Source organism: Meles meles, chromosome 8, assembly GCF_922984935.1.
Source record: "Meles meles chromosome 8, mMelMel3.1 paternal haplotype, whole genome shotgun sequence".
Classification (NCBI taxonomy): Eukaryota; Metazoa; Chordata; class Mammalia; order Carnivora; family Mustelidae; genus Meles; species Meles meles.
In genome coordinates this window covers 22,496,891-22,517,780 of record NC_060073.1, presented here as the reverse complement: position 1 = coordinate 22,517,780, position 20,890 = coordinate 22,496,891, and the positions used below count along the sequence as shown (strand labels likewise).

Here is a 20,890-nt window from a genome sequence, read left to right as displayed (position 1 = left end):
CTTCCTTTCTCTCGAGTGCTCACGTGCTCTCTCTCGCTCGCTCTCTCTCAAATAGATAAATCTTTAAAAAAATTACCTAAGAATCGGGGCACCTGGGTGGCTCAGTGGGTTAAAGCCTCTGCCTTCGGCTCAGGTCATGATCCCAGGGTCTTGGGATTGAGCCCCGCATTGGGCTCTCTGCTCAGCAGGGAGCCTACTTCCTCCTCTCTCTCTGCCTGCCTCTCTGCCTACTTGTGATCTCTCTCTCTGGCAAATAAATAAATAAAATCTTAAAAAAAAAAATTACCTAAGAATAAACTTAATCAAGGAAGTGAAAGACCTATACTCTGAAAACTATGAAACACTGATGAAAGAAATTTAAAGTGATATAAACAGATAGACATTCCATGCTCATGGACCGGAAGAACAAATACTATTAAAATGTCTGTACTACCCAAGGTAATCTACATAGTCAATGCAATCCCTATCAAAACACCAACAATCTTTTTTACAGAACTAAAACAATACTAAAATTTGTACAGAACCATAAAGGACCTCAAAAAGCCAAAGCAATCTTAAGAAAGAACAAAGTTGGGGCACCTGGGTGGCTCAGTGGGTTAAAGCCTCTGCCTTCAGCTCAAGACATGATCCCAGGGTCCTGGGATTGAGCCCCACATCGGGCTCTCTGCTCAGTGGGGAGCCTGCTTCCTCCTCTCTCACTGCCTGCCTCTCTGCCTACTTGTGATGTCTGTCTGTCAAATAAATAAATAAAATCTTAAAAAAAAAAAGAACAAATTTGGAGGTGTCACAATCCAAATTTAAAGATATAGTACAAAGCTGTAGTAATTGAAACAGTATGATACTGCCACAAAAACAGACACATAGGCCAACAGAACAGAATACAGAGCCCAGAAATAAACACATGCTTATCTAGTCAATTAATAATCTGCAACAGAGAGGCAAGAATATACAATGGGGAAAAGATAGTCTCTTCAATAATTGGTTCTGGGGAAAATAGACAGCTATAGGCAAAAGACTGAAACAGGACCAGTTGCTTACACCATACACAGAAACAAACTCAGATTGGATGAAAGGCCTAAATGTGAGACCTGAAACTATAAAATTTCTAGAAGAAAATATAGACAGTAATATCTTGGACACTGGCCTGAGCAACATTTTTCTAGATATGTATGTCTCCTAAAGCAAGGAAAATAAAGCAAAAATAAAGTATTGGGACTATACCAAAACAAAACAAAAACAAAAAACAAATAAAAACCAAAAAAATTTAAAAAATCTTTTGCACAGCCAAGGAAACCATCAACAAAAGGGCACCCTACTGAATGAGAGAAGATATTTGCAAATGATATATCTGCTAATGCATTAATGCCCAAAATATATAAATAACTTAAAACCAAAAAATAAACAATAATCTGATTTTTAAATGGGCAGAGGAGGATGCCTGGGTAGCTCCGTCAGTTGAGTGCGACTCTTGGTTTCCGCTCAGGTCAGAATCTCAGGGTTGTGGGATGCACTGAACTCCGCTCTCAGCAGAGAATCGGCTTCACCTCTCCCTCTCCCTCTACTCCTCTCCCCTCCACTCACATGCACACTCTCTCTCAAATAAATAAACAAATAAATCCTTTTTTTTTTTTTTTAAGTGGGCAGAGGACCTGAATAGACATTTAAAAACAAACAAATTGGGACACCTGGGTGGCTCAGTCAGTTGAGTATCTACCTTTGGTTCAGGTCATGATCCCAGGGTCCTGGGATCAAGTCTCCTGGAATCGAGGCTCCTTGCTCAGCGGGGAGCCTGCTTCTCCCTCTGTCTGCTGCTCCTCCTGCTTGTGCACTCTCTCTCTCTCTCTCTAACAACAACAAAAACAAAAAGACATGCTGATGACCAAAAGACACATAAAAAGATGCTCAACATCACTAATCAGCAGGCAAGTCCAAATCAAAACCACGGTGAGGGGGCACCTGGGTGGCTCAGTGGGTTAAAGCCTCTGCCTTTGGCTCAGGTCATGGTCTCAGGGTCCTGGGATCGAGCCTGGCATTGGGCTCTCTGCTCAGCGGGGAGCCTGCTTCCTCCTCTCTCTCTGCCTGCCTCTCTGACTGCTTGTGATCTCTGTCTATCAAGTAAATAAACAAAAAATCTTTAAAACAAAATAAAACCACGATGAGAATCACCTTACACCTGTTGGAAGACTAGAATCAAAAAGACAGGTAACAAGTGTTGACAAGGATATGGAGCAAAAGGAACACTTATGCACTGTTGGTGGGGATGTGAAATTGGTGCAGCCATGCAGGGAGTTTCCTCAAAAAATTAAAAATAGAAATATCATACAATCCAGTAATTCCACTATTGGGGAATTGCCCAAAGAAAATAAAAACATTAATTTGAAAATATAGATTGCACTGTCCTGTCTCTTGCAGTATCATTTACACGAGCCAAATGTCCACTGACAGATTACAAATCAACCAAATTAGTTGATTTTGGGTTAATCAAGAAAGATTACTCAGACAGACCTTATCTAACCACATGAGCCCTTTAAATTTGGGTTGGGCCATCAGAAATGGAGGAAGTCAAACTGAGGCAGTGGAGATTTGCCCCACTTCCCTTGAAGGAATAATTGCCATGTTGAGAAGGCCAAGGTAGCAGGGAATGGTGGGGCGCGTTGAGAATGGCCACAGTCAGCAGCCAGCAAGAAAAGTGACTACAATGGCAAAGGGCTGAATTCTACCAAGATTATGAAAGAGGCTCCCAAACCCTGGAGAAAGAAAGCAGCCTTCTATCACCCATGTGAGACACCGAGAACACAGTCATGCCACACCAGACTCTTGACCCATGAAAACAGTGAGATGGCAGGTATGTGTTAAGCTGCTAAATTTATGGTAATTTATTGCACAACAACAGAAAACTAATACAGGATCTCCAAGGACATGGGTTATCATCTAGAGAAAGCAGAGGCCTGTGGTACAGAAGCCTGTGGTACAGAAGCTACAGAAGCTATGATTCTTCCCTTTTACAGGTTAACTTATGAGTGTGAAAGAAATTGCTGATGGCCAAAATAGGTGATGTTGGGGCTGCTCTCAAATTCCTCACCATCCTTCAGCCATGCTCAGGCTCTAGAGTCAGATAGTTCTGAGTCCAAATCTGAGGTCTGCCACTTATTAGCTATATGATCTTAGCCAAATTACTTAACTAGTCTATGCCCGGTAAGTCAGCAAAGATGACTATGTGAGTATTAGTGCCAGTATGTATTAAAACACTTAACAAGGACACCTAGGTGGCTCAGTGGGTTAAAGCCTCTGCCTTCGGCTCAGGTCATGGTCCCAGGGTCCTGGGATTGAGCCCCACACTGGGCTCTCTGCTCAGCGGGGAGCCTGCTTCCCTTCCTCTCTTTCTGGCTGCCTCTCTGCCTACCTGTGATCTCTGTCTGTCAAATAAATAAATAAAATCTTTAAAAAAAAACAACACTTAAATGTTAGATGATGACTGCCATTACTTAGCAACTTTATACACTGGTAAGAGGATTGATGTCTATGCCTTAAAATAAAATGCTGAGAACAGGGAGACTCATTTTCCACTTTTTCATTTCAAAATTTTGGAACACTTCTTATTGTCTGTGTTTGAACTTTTTGGTATGACATACAAGAACCCCTTATGACCTGACAGTTTTCATGTTTTTTCACGTATTGTTTATTCTGCTTGAATCAGCAGCTTTGCTTAAAGCCTTTCACCTGGTTGGTTGCTCTCTCTTCTACACATGTGCCGTTATACACCTCCATTATGCTGTATTTCAATTGCTAACCTGCCAATATTCCACTGAATTGCACATTGCTCAGTGGTCAGATTTCCATACCTGCTGTCTAGCAGAGTACTAGGCGAAAAAGTGGGTAAGTCATACATTTTTAGCGAGATGAATGTTCATTACTTCAATCCTCTAAGAAAAGCTACTTTCAAAAGGAACTAAAAACCGGTGCTGTGGTCGTTGCTCCCAGAGTAGGAAGAGATGTTTAAACACTTGGCAATTATTTTTGTTTTCTGGCAATATGCCAGCGTAGGAAGGCGGTCAGGCAAAATTCTCATCCTCCTCTTCCCAAAGAGAAAACCAAAAGCGTAAGGAACCTAAACACAAAATGACACACAAAGCCAGAAGGCAGCCGTGAAATGCCTAAAACATCTTACTAAAAGCCAGGCTAGTTCCTTGGTCTACCTACATGTTGGTTCACTAGAGAGAAGAGTTCTTAATGTACATACCAGTCACCTGGGACTCTTGCCGAAAGTCAGAATCTGGTGGGGCCGGGTAAAAGAGCCAAGAAGGTGCATTTCTAATAAACTGCCAGATGATGCCTATGCTTATGGGTCTCCTGATCTAGACCTCCAGCCTAGACCTGTGCGGCCCTATAAGGCCACTAGGCACATGTGGCTCTTAAGCCCTGAAATCCAGCCAGTCTGAATTTAATTTTTAATTTTTAAAATTTTTAAAATATTTTATGTATTTATTTGCAGAGAGACGGAACACAAGCAGGGAGAGTGGGAGAGGGAGAAGCAGGCCTCCCGCCAAGCAGAAAGCCTGATGCGGGGCTCAATCCCAGGACTCTGGGATCATGACCCCAGCGGAAGGCGGGACCCTTAACGACTGAGCCACCCAGGGGCACCCCTAGCCAAAAGACTTAGTACTAAAAATAAAATAGATCAGTCATTTGTACAGATTTTATATTGAATTAATACTGTGTTGTATATAATGGGTTAAATCAAATGCGTTATTTCGCTCTTCTAAAACACTTCTCCGTGGCTCGAGCCTCACATCCTTCTACGGGACAGCGAGGCCCTAGACGGACAACGCGCCCAACTCGGAAGCGTCCACGACTGCGAGGTTGTAAGAACAAAAGAGAATCCATCTCTTCCCTTAAGTCTTTCGAAAGCATACCTTTTATTTCAAAACTATATGACACAACCAGAAATAAAATGAAAACCAAGGTTTTATTAAATACATATATATGTAAATATATATACAGAGTCCTCTCATTTCCACTCAGGCTCCACCTAGAACACTCCTTTCATCTCCCTCTGGTTCCCACGCCACGAGATCGTACTGCCTACAGGAAAACAATAACAAAAAAGCGGTCTCCGACCTGAAGCCAAACCCAGCTGTCCGCGCCGCCCAAACCGAGGCTGAGAAAGCCGGTCGTCAGCGGGCAGCGCCTCCGGGGCTCCACCTCCTCCAGCGCCGACCTCCCCAAGATGGCGGGCGCCAGGGGCCGGCTTCCGCTTCCGGTGTGAGCAGTAGGGCCGGGGGGGGGGGCAAGATGGCGGCGGCAGTAGGGGTCCGTGGCCGGTGTGAGCTGCCGCCTTGCTCCGGCCCAGGCTGGCTCCTTAGCCTTTCAGCCTTGCTGAGTGTGGCGGCTCGAGGGGCCTTCGCCACCACGCACTGGGTCGTCACGGAGGACGGGAAGATCCAGCAGCAGGTAGCGGCCAGGGCGTCCCTCTCCGCCCGCGCCCGCCCTCGCCCCGGGGGATTCCCAGGTCCGGCCCCTGGCTGTTTGGCTCCGCGCGGTCCCGCCCCCAGCCTACCTTCCCACGGTCCCGGCGGTGCGGCCGGAGCGACCCCAGTACTCAGAGCTGGCGTCGCTCCTTCCCCGTTTGTCCTCTGGCCCTCGCCTCAGCCTCCTGCAAGTTCTCAGCCTTCCACCCCTGAGGCAGCGTGCCGCGTGGGAAGTGTCGCCCTGCCGTAGGGGGTGGGGGTGTCGGGCTCTGGGGACATTTTGTTGTGCTTGGGCTCTAGAAACCGCAGATTCATTATCCTTGCCTCCGTTCCTCTCGGGCCCACCACGCGTCACCAGCCCTCCCCGAAGAAGTAGAAAGCAGGTGGCAGTGCCGTGGTGTGCGCGAGTCCCCCGGCGGTGACAGCTTCGGCACCCCTAGGCAGTGGGTCATCTAATACTTCTTCCCCAGTCTCCTCTTCTACGTGCTGGAATTCGTATGGGCTTTGGTGGTTTCAGCTTGTACCGTTACCCAGGTCAACAGGGGCTCTTTAGAGGCAACACACTTTCCTTCCTAAGGAATGCTTGAAGATGCCTCTGGTGGCGTTGCCTGCATCTTCTCAGCTGTAACTGCCCTCGTTTCCCAGTGTACTTTGCATTGTTTCTTTACCTAGTTCCTGTGACCCAGCCCCGCAAGGAGGATGGATATGCGATTTCCTGGATTCTTGTTTGCCCGAACTAATTGCTCAGAGGAGAGATTGCTTTCCTTACATAACTTTATGATTGCCTACATTTTGTGAATGCTGCTGATCCCTAAGCAGTACATGTGTGTGCTCTGCTGTTGGTAAACTTAATGACTTCCAACACTTGAGAGCAATCCTGAAAAGTCCAGCAAACATTTAGGTACAGTGAATTGTGTGCCCCATGCAGTTTAGCTCACTGATCTCAAATGTGTGAATCATTATTGTGTGAAACTATGGACCTTTGGGTTGTGTGTAATGAATGATGATAGGAACATAATGCAAGGTTTACTTTTGTATAAAGTGAAGTTCACCTGATGGCGAATTTTACCTCGAGTATAATGAGTGAGTTGAACAGTTTAAAAATCGGGTTGGTATTGGTGACTGTTTTTCACTGTGTGTGAGAAGAGAGATTGGGTTCTTATTGGATGGCATTTTCTATATACCTTACTTACATTAGAAGAAATTTCCTCTTCATGGCCATACCACTTGAGGTTTAAAAGGTAGATGCGTGTTTCAGAAGCCCTAGAAAACACTGCTACTTCTTTCCTTAACAAAAGGTTAGAAATCTTATGTGAGTCCTGGCTGCTTCCCCCACCCCCTTTCTTTTGTTTCCTGATGATAGTTTTCCCTGAGGCCCTCATGAAGGGATACATGGAATTAAGTCACTCTTGCTGCAATTTGGGGAGCCCTTCTCCTATTGGCTCTTATGTAATATTGTTTTTGGCCACAGCTATTTATACACTATGACATTGACTTCTCCTTCCCATTTTGGTGTCCTGCCACTCAGCCGAGGAAGTAGCCCATCTGAAAAGTGAAAGCTGGTGGAATTGTATTATTTGCTGAACATTGCAATGGGAAAGCAGAACCTGATTTGTTTGAAAAACAAAACTAAGCCAAAAACAAATTCTTTTTTCTTTTCTTCCTTTTTTTTTCTTTTTTTTTTTTTTGCACACTGGTACTTATGTTTTAGTGGGGGAGTGGTAGGGGTTACTGGTAACTTGCCTCAGAAAGGGAGAAATCTGAAAAATCTTTTGGAAATCTGCCAAGTCACCCCTGCAGTAAGTAGTTATGCTTAAAGTTAGGAAAGAAAGATTTCTTTACTACAAGCTTTTAAACAGTTAACTTTTTCAGTGAATTTTCTAGTACTTTGCTATGTAGCATTTACAATGTTAAGTTCAGAGAACCACAGGATTTTATATCAGAAGAAATAAAGTTGGTGTCTACAACGTAACAAGAGTCTGGGGGGGGGGTGCCTTAACCAACTAAGCCTAGTTGGTTAAGCAAGCCACTCTTGTTTTTGGCTCAGGTCATGATCTCTGAGCTTAGCATGAAGTTACTTGTTCCTCTCCCTCTGCCCACCCCACCCACCTCCCCCATGCCTGTGTGTGCACTCTCTCTATCCCTCAAATAAATAAAATAAAAACAAAAACAAAACAAGAAGAGGCCAGGAAGGAAAGTTGGATTTAATCTGAGGGAAAGGCAACATTTATAAAGAGAGTTGAATACATGATCAGCTTCTGAGTGCCACAGTGATAGTTGTGCATACATTACCCATGCGGCCCTTCCTGGCAATAATTTGAACTTAGGCAGGATCCAAACCTCAATTTTGTTTGTGATTATCACATTTATATACGTCTATTAAAGAATTGAAAGATCCCTTTAGTATATGGATTTGGGTATACTGCAGATCTAGTCATATGTTCAGAATCAGGTAATTAAAAGCTATATATATATATAGGATATATATGTAGTATATTGTATACATATATGTGGTATGTTGTATACATATAAATGATAACTGACATACCATATGCCTTGTTATAATATCTGAATGAGAACAGAAGGTTGATTTTCATTCTGAAGTGCTCTAATATCAGGGAGAGGGCTAACGGCAAACTGGAATGGCAATTTTAGACTATCAGAGTGGCAAATACCTTTGCCTGATATTTAAACCTGTCCAAATTAGCTATGATAGGTAATTGTTTTCCATAGTGAACTTGGAGAAGTACTTATGAATTAAAAATCTGAATTGCCTAAAATACAGACTTACACAGGGATAGTTAACATCACTGTAAAGTTTTAAGTACATTAAGCAGTTCTTCCCAGGAGAAGAACTGGTTTGGTTTTATGCTTGGTTTTTCTGTTTCAGGCCTTAGCGAATGATAAAGTTACGGACTGCAGACTTGGGACCATGGAAATGTGTAGGAAGACCTAGATCTTGTGAGGGGGTTGAAATGGGGCTTCAGTCAGAGCAGGAAACGGCCGTTCCTCCAGGCAGGTCCTCACTGTCAGAGCAAGTAGTAAGTAACTTCTGCCAGTAGCAAGTAGTAAACACTAGCCATGGCAGCTCAGGGATTTGTTCCTTTCCACTTTCCCAGCCTGAGCTGGAAAGCATGTTTTTAGGTTCCATCTTCACGGAGCTGCCACTGAACTCCCTGGAGCATTGGCCAGGGAATCCTGGAGCTGGGATGTGAAGAGAATGCTCTGGTCTCTAAGTTCCTGTCCCACTGGAGTCAGGGGACAACTAAGAAAAGGTGCTCCTCTTCAGCTTTATGCTTTTCTCCCAGCTTTGGGCTTTGGCATACCTCTGATCGCCTCATGCCCCCTGTGCCTTAAATAAAGCAAGGATCCTTGGGGTCCATGGACCTAAGTAGTGAGCCATTATCTGGATAATAGAAGGATCTATGTGTGATCAGGCCAATGGATTAGGTGGTTGGCTTCATTGTAAAGAACAGGCCTTAAGATCAATTTTGTGGTTTCTTTCGTTTCCTTTTTCTCTTTTTTTCTTCATTACTAGTATGGCAGCATTTATTTTCCATTTTTACCAAAACAGTCTGGAGAGTCACTTGAGTGCAAGGTTGAATGAACTTTTGTGAATTAGCCTAAGAGGCTAACCATTATGTATCACTTCATTTCTATGGAAAAAATGTTCCACGTTCTAAATTAGCAGCTAACAGATGAATTCCTGAAATGTTACCAGTTTGTCTTAGACTTCTTTTTTTTTTTTTTTAAGATTTTATTTATTTACTTGGCAGACAAAGATCACAAGTAGGCAGAGAGGCAGGCAGAGAGAGAGGAAGGGAAGCAGGCTCCCTGACAAGCAGAGAGCCTGATGCGGGGCTCGATCCCAGGACCCTGGGATCATGACCTGAGCCAAAGGCTGAGGCTTTAACCCACTGAGCCACCCAGGTGCCCCTGTCTTAGACTTCTTGAATTCAAAAGTAGTACTTCTAGTCCTGGGTTCATTTCCTCTAGGTAGTCTGTCTCTTCCTAAGTGGAGGTCTAAAACTTGAAGTATATAAAGAGTATAGTTGTTATCAACTCTGTCATAACATAGTATTTATTTTCTTGGCTACTGTTTCCCTCTTCTCTAATCTTAGAACCATAGAACTTTAGATTTGGAAACAATTCTTAAAGGGTATGTATAGTACAACTCAAAGGTGAGCAAGTCGCCCAAAGTCACACAAGAAGTGAGTGGCAGTTAGTGATAGCAGTAAGTGAAACTCTGCGGTAGCATGCAGGCGAGCACCTTGTACTCAGTAAGATTGAAATGCTTTCCCCCTCTTTCACAGTACCTACCAATGAAAGAAGAGAAAGAAAAGGAAAAGGGAAAATGGGAATAGTGAAGTAAAAGTCTTCTCTTGTCCAGTTTGCTTTACCTCTGCAGAATATTTTGTGGTGACTTTTAAGTTGGGAGTGGGTCGGGGAGGGTCAGAAATATGTGTGAATTAATTTGGGGTTATTTAATCATTTTGCCTTCTCTCAAGCAAATGTGTTGAGAGTACAGATCCTTTTAACTGCTTAGAACAATGAGGTTTCTTTCTTTTTTTTTTTAAGATTTTATTTATTTGACAAAGACCACAAGTAGGCAGAGGCAGGCAGAGAGAGGAGGAAGCAGGCTCACCACTGACCAGAGAGCTCGACATGGGGCTCGATCCTAGGACCTGGGGACCATGACCCGAGCCGAAGGCAGAGGCTTTAACCCACCGAGCCACCCAGGTGCCCCAGAACAAATGAGGTTTCTAACAAAACCGATGCTCTGGAGCCTAGCAACCTTGGCATAAAAGTGTTCGATAGGCGGTTAGTTCAGCAACTGTGATTTGAGCAAGACTTAGTTGGACACATAAGCTAAATCGTTATCTCTTGGTCTTTACTTTGCGTCTGATATTAAGTCACTGCTTCATCTGGGAGAGGGCATCCAGATGACACTATGAAGCTGACAGCTTTCTCTCAGTGCTTTTCAAAACTGAGCTTCTTGGGGCGCCTGGGTGGCTCAGTGGGTTTAAGCCTCTGCCTTCAGCTTGGGTCATAATCTCAGGGTCTTGGGATTGAGCCCCACATCCGGCTTTCTGCTCTTTGGGGAGCCTGTTTCCTCCTCTCTCTCTGCCTGCCTCTCTGCCTACTTGTGATCGCTGTCTGTCAAATAAATAAATAAATAAATAAATAAATAAATAAATAAAATCTTAGCTTTATCTTTGCTCATTCTTGAGGGCCCACCTTCACCTCAGAATATACACAAATACCCCTTAGCTATATTTAACATAGCTAGTTAGTGTCCCCATAGTCCGTGTCCCCAGATATGCTGTGTTCTCACTTGCCTCTGGGCCTTTGCACATGTTCTTCCCCCGAAATGTCCCAACCCAACTAACTTACTACTCTTCACAACTTGAACATCACTTTCAGAGAAGCTTCTAGTGCCTAAGTTTGAATAAGCTGTTCTTTCTATGCGCTTTCATGGTATCCTGCATTCCCTTAAAAAAGACATTTATCATGCCATATTGTGTCAATTTACTTATGTAAATGCCCTACTAGACTACTACATGCTCCATGAAGGGAGAGGCCGTATCCATCTTCTCTGCACCTCCTGCATCTTTCATGCTTAATCCCTTAGGTTGCAGTAGTTATCTGTTGAATGGATGATACAGAGAAATGTGGGAACCACTTCCTGCCGTTCAGGGATTTACCATTATGTGAATGAAGCGTGACAGTACTCCCTAATGTGATAGTTATCCTGGAGGCTAGCCTACAGGAGGCCTCAGACTCCTGGAAGATCTTTAAAGCTCCAAGTAACTCCTCATGAGTCAGCCATTAGGCCTTCATAAAAGGTGCAGTATGCATGTGAGAAGAGCCATACTTTCAGGGATAGCTCTTGGACTAGCTGATGTGGTCAGATTGTGCATGCAAAGGAAGTCATCCTTTGTCACTGATGATATATCTAAAAGGTCGGCTTTATTGCTCAGGCATTGAAACGTATGGAGAGGAGACAAGAGATAAAAAAAAAAAAAAGAAAAAAAACCATCAGAAAAGGCAGAGGCAAGATGGACAAGAAATGGCAGCTGCATTGTTGAGGGGGGATTAGGATCAGCTGTGGGGTTCAGCAGTTGTTGCAAGTTCAGAAGCAGCATTGGTGGAAATGAACAGAAGGCGCTCTGACAGCGAGAATAAGAGGGCTTGCCAGCAGGTCGGGTCAAAAATTAGAACAGCTTTGCACTCCAGAGCGTGGAGAGCAGGGTGAACCCTTAGCTTCATCTCAGTTAGTCTCCATGGTGGCCAAAGCAAGGGGAATTCCTCTGTTGGGTGGCTCTTGATAGCCAGGCACCTCAAGAGAGTTGTTTGTGCTCATGGACTCTCTTCCCTCTCTTTGTATAATCTCTTTTAAAGCCACTCCAGTCGGTCCTTCATCCGTGCCACTCTTGTCAAGACATCCCAGGGCTGGCCGTATTGCCAGATTTGGTGCTCTGCTCTCAGTTCTCTCTTAACCTCTTAGCTCCCCAGCCAGCACTCATCCTCATACCTTATTGAACTATTTTCTTCCATCGCTTCTGGGACATACACTCCTAGCTTTCTTCAGTATCCCTGGCCATGACTTTTCATTCTCTTCTGCTGAATTCCTCTTTTCTTGGTGAATCTTATATACTGATGTGCTCACCAGATACATACCTTTGATGATATGCTCAAAGAACTTGGAGATTGTGGCATTATTTAAATTATTGAATATTATATAAATAAACTGTTGAATACTTTATAGGTAAGCCATTTAACATTAATATAAACATGTACATAGAAACATTTTTAATAAATTTTTAATAAATCTGTACTGTCATGACAGTTTTACCTAAGCTAAAATACATATTTGTTTTCAATACCTACTACGAGAAATTTACACTGGACAGATCAGATTGTGCTTTCCATATTTATTTAACTACTTAATGAGTATGACTTTTGAAAAGAACTCATTTATGTATTTTTTACTAACATCTTACTTAGTCTTCACTTACCAGTAAGGCACTTTTAAGCTGAAATCAGGGGACCTGCAAGAGAGAGTGCGCTTGCTCGCTCGCTCTCGCTCGCTCTTTCTCTCTCTCACACACACACACACACACCCACACCCATCCCCACCCACCCCTACCCCCACCCCCCCCACCCAGCAGCCCTTTCTACCTTGAGTCTAATTGCTGGTAGGGAGTTGAGATGGGTAGTAATCTTTAGTAAAACTCAAGAGAATGATACTTGCCAAACGTGGTCCAGTGGAGGCAGGAGCGTTTTTATTTGGGGAAGTATTTGCTGAGAGCTTTTTGCGCGCGGTTACATTTGGCAGGCTTAGTTAGCTCATTAAGCACATACTGGAATGCTTTCTGTGTTGGGTAGGTGGAATACAGCTGTGAGGGAGATACAGCCCCTGCCTTCACAGAGTTTGCATTTTATACAGTCACACGTGGAAGCCACTCTAATTTAAGACAAAGTAAACTTTTTTCCTGTTTTTATTTTTATTTGCATTTTTTCTATGCAGAATTTACTCCCAGGCCATAAGTTTTTATTTCTTCAGTTTCTTCTGGGATATTTTTTTCTTCTGTGCCACCTCCTCTTCTGTCTTGGGAACAATTTGCTCTTTTGCAGTGAGGATCATCTCAGTGTGACAGGGAGAACTCATGTGTGGGTTAATCTGACCATGAGCCCTGTACTAGTTCTACGCCGCATCTTGGGGGCTTTGTTCACCTGGATTTGCTCAGTGACCAGAGGATCTACATCTAAACCCTGAGGTTTAGCATTACTCTCTGCATTTTTTTAAAAAGATTATTTATTTATTTATTTATTTATTTATTTATTTATTTATTTATTTATTTATTTGGCAGAGATCACAAGTAGGCACAGAGACAGAGAGAGAGAGAGGAAGGGAAGCAGGCTCCCCGCTGAGCAGAGAGCCTGATGCGGGGCTCAATCCCAGGACCCTGGGGATCATGACCTGAGCCGAAGGCAGAGGCCTAACCCACTGAGCCACCCAGGCGCCCCTTCTCTCTGCATTTTTAAGCATGTGCAGTAACAATTCAGCACTCTTCTTGAGCCACTGACCCTGTGTGCAGCCCCAGTGTTTGGCCTGGGCACACCTACCATCTCCACTATCGTAGCGACAGAATGGCACACATTGTTTCTGCGAAGTGACCTCTTGCAGATACTGGATGGCTTTTCGGATATGCATACCCTTGATGGCCTGGACAGTTTCATGTGTGTTCTTAAAAGTGAACATGGGGGCGCCTGGGTGGCTCAGTCAGTTAAGCAGCTGCCTTCTGCTCATGTCATGATCCCAGGGTTCTGGGATCGAGCCCCATGTCGGGCTTGCCACTCAGCGGGAAACCGGCTTCTCCGTCTCCCAATCCCCCTGCTTATGTTCCCTCTCTCATTGTGCCTCTCTCTGTCAGATAAATAAATAATCTTTAAAAAAAAAAGTGAACATGAAGATTTGAACCTCTTGATTTGCATGATTTTGTAGGGTTTTCTGGGTCAAGCAAATAGCGAACCATTTTCAAAGGCCACCTCAAGCCGCTTAGGGGAAGAGAACAGGTAACTTTTATAGGAATAAAATTTTATGTCTATCTCTGAACACTTTACTAAGTGTTTTCATATTCATATCTCATTGTCCTATGGACTCAGTATGATGTGGATATTTATCTATTAAATACAGAAATTTAGGCTAAGTATGGTTAAACTCCTTGCCCAAGGCCATGAAGGTAGGAAATGGCAATGTGTAAACTTAAGTTCAGATCCCATTCTAAGCTCTGTTCTCTCTACTGCTAAGCATTACTACTAGTATAAAGAAAAATATTTCTATAGTTCCATCTATAAGACACCAATGTATTTTTTAATTTCATAGTTGAATTTAAAACTAAAATATGTGATCATAGTTCAAAACATTTTTTCAAGCTACTTATGATGTAAAATGAAAAGTGAAAATGTCATAACCACTCACAGTCCTTCTTCCTGGAAGTAATCACATAATTACTTGTGCATTCTTCCAAAAAGTTCCCATGCGTATGCAAATTCTCATATAGATTTTTAAATTTTTAAATTTTTTTTAGGATTTTACTTACTTGAGAGAGTGTGTGCACAAGCAGTGGAAGCTGCAGAGGGAGAGGGAGGAGCAGGCTCCCCGCCAAGCAGGGAACCCAGTGCAGGGTTTGATCCCAGGACCCCAGGATCATGACCTGAGCTGAAGGCAGTCACTTAACCAATTTAGCCACCCAGGCGGCCCCTCATACAGATTTTTTAAAAAACCACAACTGGGAACATTTTGTCTCATGACTAGTTTTTATTTACTTAATAAGAGGTAAACATCTATCAGAAATGAAAAGCTACTCTCTTTATCCTTAAAAATGCATAGATACTATTTGGTTGTATGGCTATTCTATAATTTATTTAACGAGTTCCTTAATGATAGCCATTTAGATGGTTTCCAGGCTTTTATTATCAAACAATATTGCCGTGAGTGAATGTGCTCATTCATAGGTCTCTGTGTCCTTCTGTGAGTGTATTTGTAAGATGAATCCTTTGAGATGGAATTTCCTGGTTTGAGGAATGCCTATTTAATTTTCTTAGATATTTCCGAATCCTCCTTTTAAAGGACTGCATCAGGAGTGTTTGAAAATGCCCAACAGTGTTTGGGATATGTCAGATCTTTGTTTATATAATCTGATTCTAGTGAAAGACCCCTTATCCCATCCATTACCCTAGTGAAACAGTGTGTGCCCATCTGTGGAAGTATGAACAAAAAGGAACCTTCAGTTTGGTTTGGTTATCTTCATAGAAAAATGGAAACTTTGTCATTAATACTTACTTCACACTTGTTGGGATTGCTGTAAAAGACATTAGTCAAGCTGACTCCGCCCCCCCATGTTAATACTACTGTTTGATGAGTAATCAAGTTGAACTTTATTCAGTAGTGTCTTACAGCAATGATTTCTAGCATGAATAGCAAAGTAATTTCCTGACTTTTGAGTTTGCCATCACCTGGGTAATGATAAAATTAAGGTTCAATTTCTGGCACTCATTTTATTGTCCCTTTTCCCATATTTGATTAACAAATCTTAGTTTGGCTGTCATAACAAAATCCTATAAACTGAGTGACTTAAGCAACACAAGTTTATTTTCTTACAGTTTTGGAGTCCAGAAGTCCAAGATCAGAGTGCCAGAGTGATCAGGTTCTGGTGAGACTTCTCTTTCTGACTTGCAGACCCGCTGCATTCTTGCTGTGTTCTCATATGGCAGAGAGAAAGAGAAGGCTAGCTTTAATGTCTCCTCTTATAAGGGCACCAATCTTGTCATAAGGCACAACCTCATAACCTCATCTAAACCTGATTACTTTCAAAAGGTCCAGTCTCCAATTACTGTCACCATTGGAGGTTACAGCTTCAACGTATGATTTTGAGGAGACACAGTTCAGTCCATAGTATCCATCTAAGAATTTGCAAGCTCACACGTGTTTTATTTATCATATTAAGACTGGCATTAAGCCAGAACTTAGTGGGTGCTTGTATTAGTTTTCTATTTGCTGCTGTTAAAAATTACCACAGAGTTGGGGGCACCTGGGTGGCTCAGTGGGTTAAAGCCTTGGCCTTCGGCTCAGGTCATGATCCCAGGGTCCTGGGATCGAGCCCCACATCGGGCTCTCTGCTCGGCAGGGAGCCTGCTCCCTCTTCTCTCTCTGCCTCTCTCTCTGCCTACTTGTGATCTTTGTCTGTCAAATAAATAAATAAATAAATCTTTAAAAAATTACCACAGAGTTAATGGCTTCAAACAACACAAATCTATCATCTTACAGTTCTGTAGGTTAGAAGTCCATCCCATGTTTCCCTGGGCTAAAATCAAGGGGACAGGGGTGCCTTGGTGGCTCAGTGGGTTGGAGCCTCTGCCTTCAGTTCAGGTCGTGATCTCGGGGTGCTGGGATCGGACCCCGACTCGGGCTCTCTGCTCGGCGGGGAGCCTGCTTCCTCCTCTCTCTCTGCCTGCTTGTCTGCCTACATGTGATCTCTGTCTGTCAAATAAATAAATACAATCTTTAAAGAAAAAACAAAAACAAAACAAACAAAAAAAGTAAATAAAATAAAATCAAGGGGACAGTATGTTGCCTGTCTTTCCGGAGGTTCTAGGGGAGTGTCCATTTCCTTACCTTTTCTAGTTTCCAGAAACCACACATATTCCTTGGCTCTTGGCCCCCTTCTTTGACCTTTCTTCCTTATCCACGTCTCTTTTTCACTTGCCTATTTCACTTTTAAGGACCCTGGTGATTATATTGGGCCCACCTGGATAATCAGGTTATACTCTCTGTCTTAATTAAAGTAATTTGAATAGCAACCTTAACTCCATCCGCTACTTTAACTTTTGCCATGTATCCTAACTAGCCCCAGGTTCTGGGATTAGGACATGGACATCTTTGTTGGGTCCTTATTCTGTGTTTGATAAATTTTGGCTGCTGGAATGAGAGTCACTTCTGAGTTCAATATAAAATAGCTGTAACTGCAGTGACATTTTTCTGTATACGTTTACAAGAATATCATAAATGTACAAATGAGAAGTATCTGTGACTCTTGAGTCCGGATCCAGCATTTCGTTTTCTTTCCTTGTAAAGTTGTGAATTGTCTACTTGCTTCATTTTGTTATTTGTATGTTTCCTGGTGACACAAATCAGAACATGTAGACTGGTAGCACTTTTTAAAAGAAGTTGTTCATGTTGAAAATGGTTATTAACTTGCTTTCTGTTAGGACATGGTGATTGTGTGATATGAATGTTCTCATAAAATGAGAACTGTTCTCATAAAATGAGGCTGCAACGGGGACGCGTGGGTGGGTCAGTTGGTTTAGTGTCCTTGATTTTGGCTCAGGTAATGATCTCAGGGTGATGAGATTGAGCCTCATGTTAGGCTCCAAGCTCAGCGTGGTGGAATCTGGTTGAGATTCCTTCTCTTCTGTCTTCCCTGCTTGTGCTCGTTCGCTTGCTCACTCTCTCTTTCCCTCCCTCCCTCTAAGTAAATAAATAAATAAATAGTGTTTAAAAAATTGGCTGCAACACTGTACATGGTCCAATCTAGATTATAGCTACATAATATACTTCAAATACCTAAGTTGTTTTAAGTGCGCTTAAGCATTTACAACTTTGTCTTCCAAGAACTGTGAAAATGAGAAGGTAAAATCTGAGGGTAAAACTTCAGAAAGTAGAGATATAAGGCTGTAAAAATTCCTGTGCTGGTCAAGATTCAGTATTTTCATTTCTTTGAAGTTTATATTAGTTTCGATAACCTGATTTCTGATGCAAATTGAGGCATGTTCTAAAATTTTTTTTACTAAAATTCCATATTGTACAAGTACCTAATGGCAAGAAAAAGTCATCTTTAACAAAAATATTTCCCAATCCTGACCGTTCATAATGGTAGTGTTTTATTGATCTGATAGTATATCTAGTAAAATATCTGCTCCTGTATTAAAGTTTTGAAAATCATAGCCAGGAACTCATGGAAGTCCCTCTCAAGAGGTGAGGCTAGACTGGCATTGTGTTTGTGAGCTTGCACTTCTCTCAACCTGGAGGAAGGTACAGGTCTGTGATGGTTAGACTTGGATCCTGAAGAAAAAATTGCATGCCAAGTCGGGCAACAGACTTTGTCTCCCTATTCCATCCCTCTAAACTCATCTTGCTTGCCCCTGTATTCACCTGACAGGGGTCATAAAGGTGAGGGTTCTTTCATTCTCACTAAAAGGAAACAGAGCTTCTTGGAGAAAATGGTTGATTCCAATGGCTCATCAAGGGAAACAGAAGAGAAAGTGGAATGCCTCACACCAGAATGTAAGGAAATGCTCAGTAAATAATATGGCAAAAGAATACAGAATACTCTGTGTGCTATAGTGGTAGATATACATCACTATACATAGGTCTAAACCCATAGCAGATACAACACCAAGAGTGAACTGTAATGTAAACTATGGATTTGGGGTAGTAATAATGTGTCACTGTAGGGACCTTGTCTATAACAAAATTACCACATCGTGGGGGATTTTGATAGAGGGGGTGCTGCATGTAAGTGGGGCAGGGAGAATATGGGATAAATCACCGTGTCTTTCACTCAATTTTGCAGTGACCCTAAAACTGTTATAAAAAATTCTATTGAGGGGCACCTGGGTGGCTCAGTGGGTTAAAGCCTCTGCCTTCGGCTCGGGTCATGGTCCCGGGATCCTGGGATCGAGCCCCGCATCGGGCTCTCTGCTCCGCGGGGAGCCTGCTTCCTCCTCTCTCTCTGCCTGCCTCTCTGCCTGCTTGTGATTTCTCTCTGTCAAATAAATAAAATATTAAAAAAAAAAAATTCTATTGAGACACCAAAAAAAAAAAAAAAGAAAGAAAGAAAGAAAGAAAAAGGTGAGGGTTCTTTGGGCAGTCATTTGAAAATGGTAGTGAACTAGATTTTAAATAAGGATAAAAATCTGAGGAGAGTAAGGTAAGAAACAAGAAAATACAAAAGATGTTAACTTTTTGAAGTGTTTTGATTGGCCCCACGTATGCAAGAGGAACTTTATCTCTATGAATACAAAAGGGAAAGCTACAAGACTATTCCTCAGAACTAAGCTTCTTTGTCATTACAGTTGTTTTCTCTTTAAAATACATGTTGCATAGCACTCTAAAATTTCATTTGAACCAGATGGGTAGATATCAGTTAAAAAAGGAAGAAATAGGTGTTTGTTTTAGAAAAAGTCAGAAACAAGAAGATAATCACCTAGAGTCCCACCATCTAGAAAACAGCAGTTGTAAAATTGTGACGCAAACTATCGGATGGATTTAAAGTGAGGCAGTGAGGAAGCTTTTTTTTGGTAAGTACACAAAAGAAGAAATGCATATGGCCAACAAAGAGGTTAAAATGTACTCACCCCTTCCCTGTGTTCTTCAGAGTGTGTAGAACCTCGGTGACTTTCGTTAGGAATTGAAGTTGACTCAGCTGTTCTGGAGAAAAGCTGGCAAAAAAATAAAAATTTAAAAGTGCAGTCCTTTTAACCTAGCAATTCTATTTTTAGGAAGAAAATAATTAGGCAGCAATCAAAAAAATGTATAAGTACTCATCTCAATATTGTTAAAAAGGGAGAATAACTCAAATTTTAATTAGGAAACTGGATAAATTAATATAATATTAACTAAATAGGATGATGTAGATCTATATTCCTGAGGAAGAAATCTGATAAACTTTAGGAAAGAGTGAAGAAGGGGAGGATACAATATAGTAAATATGATCCTGTTTTTGTAAAAATCTTAATCTACATAGCCGTGTGTATGTGTGCGCACGCACGCACATGCGTGCAGACACAGGCGCACAAGCCTGAAAAGTGATCCTGACATAGTTATCTGACAGCATATATCTCGAAAGGTGACATTTTAAGTAATTTTGATTTTCTTCTTTATATTATCCATAATGTGTTTGTTTTTACGTAACATACATATTTAGCTTATGATCAGAAGAGATTTTTTTTTTAATTGAACTTTTTTAGAATTAAGTGGCATAAGGACTGGGTGAGCTAATTTTGCCCATGATACAATGAGTGGCCTAATTGCTCAGAAATAAATAGCCACTGCTAATTGGAACCTTAGTTTAATTTGACAAATTGACAGATTGAAAAGAAGCTTTTAGCTGCAGCTTTGGAGAGTCCCCACCTAGAGTGAGTACAAATTTATCCGGGCTAATTGGAAGAATGATCATTTCATGCATTCGAACATTAGATTACTTCAGTGGTTCATGAGACTTGTAAATGTGATGCTTTTATGGTAGTGTTAAGTATTTTATGAAGGTAGGATATGAAGAGTATCAGGAACTTTAGAAGTAATCGTGTTGGGTCCCCTCAAGTTTATAGATGAGGAAATGGAAGCCTATGCAGGGAAGGTGATTTGCTTTAGGTCATACAACCAGTCATAGACCTGTCAAGGACTTATTTTGTCATGATTCCTGGAGGCCTAACCACTTTACCTCCTTTGCAGATGGTCAGTCATCACTGAATGATAATGCCTATGGAGATGGATTCTCTAACAGAAGTGACATCAGATAACTTCATCAAGTAATGAACAGTGTATTAGGTGTCTGACATATACCTGAAAACCTATGAAGTACTGAAAGTAAAAGGGGAATACAAAAAAAAAAAATTTGGAGAGACAGACATACAATAATTAAACAATGTAATAAACATTATTAAAGCAGCGTGTAGGTGCATCTGAGTGGCTCAGTGGGTTAAAGCCTCTGCCTTCGACTCAGGTCATGATCTCAGGGTCCTGGGATCAGAGCCCGCATCGGGCTCTCTGCTCGGTGGGGAGCTTGCTTCCTCCTCTCTCTCTGCCTGCCTCTCTGCCTACTTGTGATCTCTTTCTCTATATCAAATAAATAAAT

At 42.1% G+C, this 20,890-nt stretch overlaps 1 protein-coding gene and 1 pseudogene across 5 annotated transcripts in view; one reads left to right on the top strand and one right to left on the bottom strand.

Annotated features, from left to right (window-relative positions):
- The first annotated feature begins 5,003 nt into the window (after positions 1-5,003).
- The window catches only part of TTC17 (tetratricopeptide repeat domain 17), a 119,213-nt gene continuing 103,326 nt past the window's right edge, over positions 5,004-20,890 (top strand). For 2 of the 5 annotated variants that reach the window (XM_046015146.1, XM_046015143.1), the window contains exon 1: positions 5,004-5,451. In XM_046015146.1, the coding sequence (XP_045871102.1) occupies positions 5,293-5,451 (159 nt within the window). In that variant the 5' untranslated portion in view covers positions 5,004-5,292. Of the gene's footprint in view, positions 5,510-20,890 lie in introns of all 5 variants that reach the window. The other 3 variants (XM_046015144.1, XM_046015142.1, XM_046015145.1) reach the window with 2 other exon arrangements.
- LOC123948344 lies at positions 13,003-14,008 on the bottom strand (annotated as a pseudogene).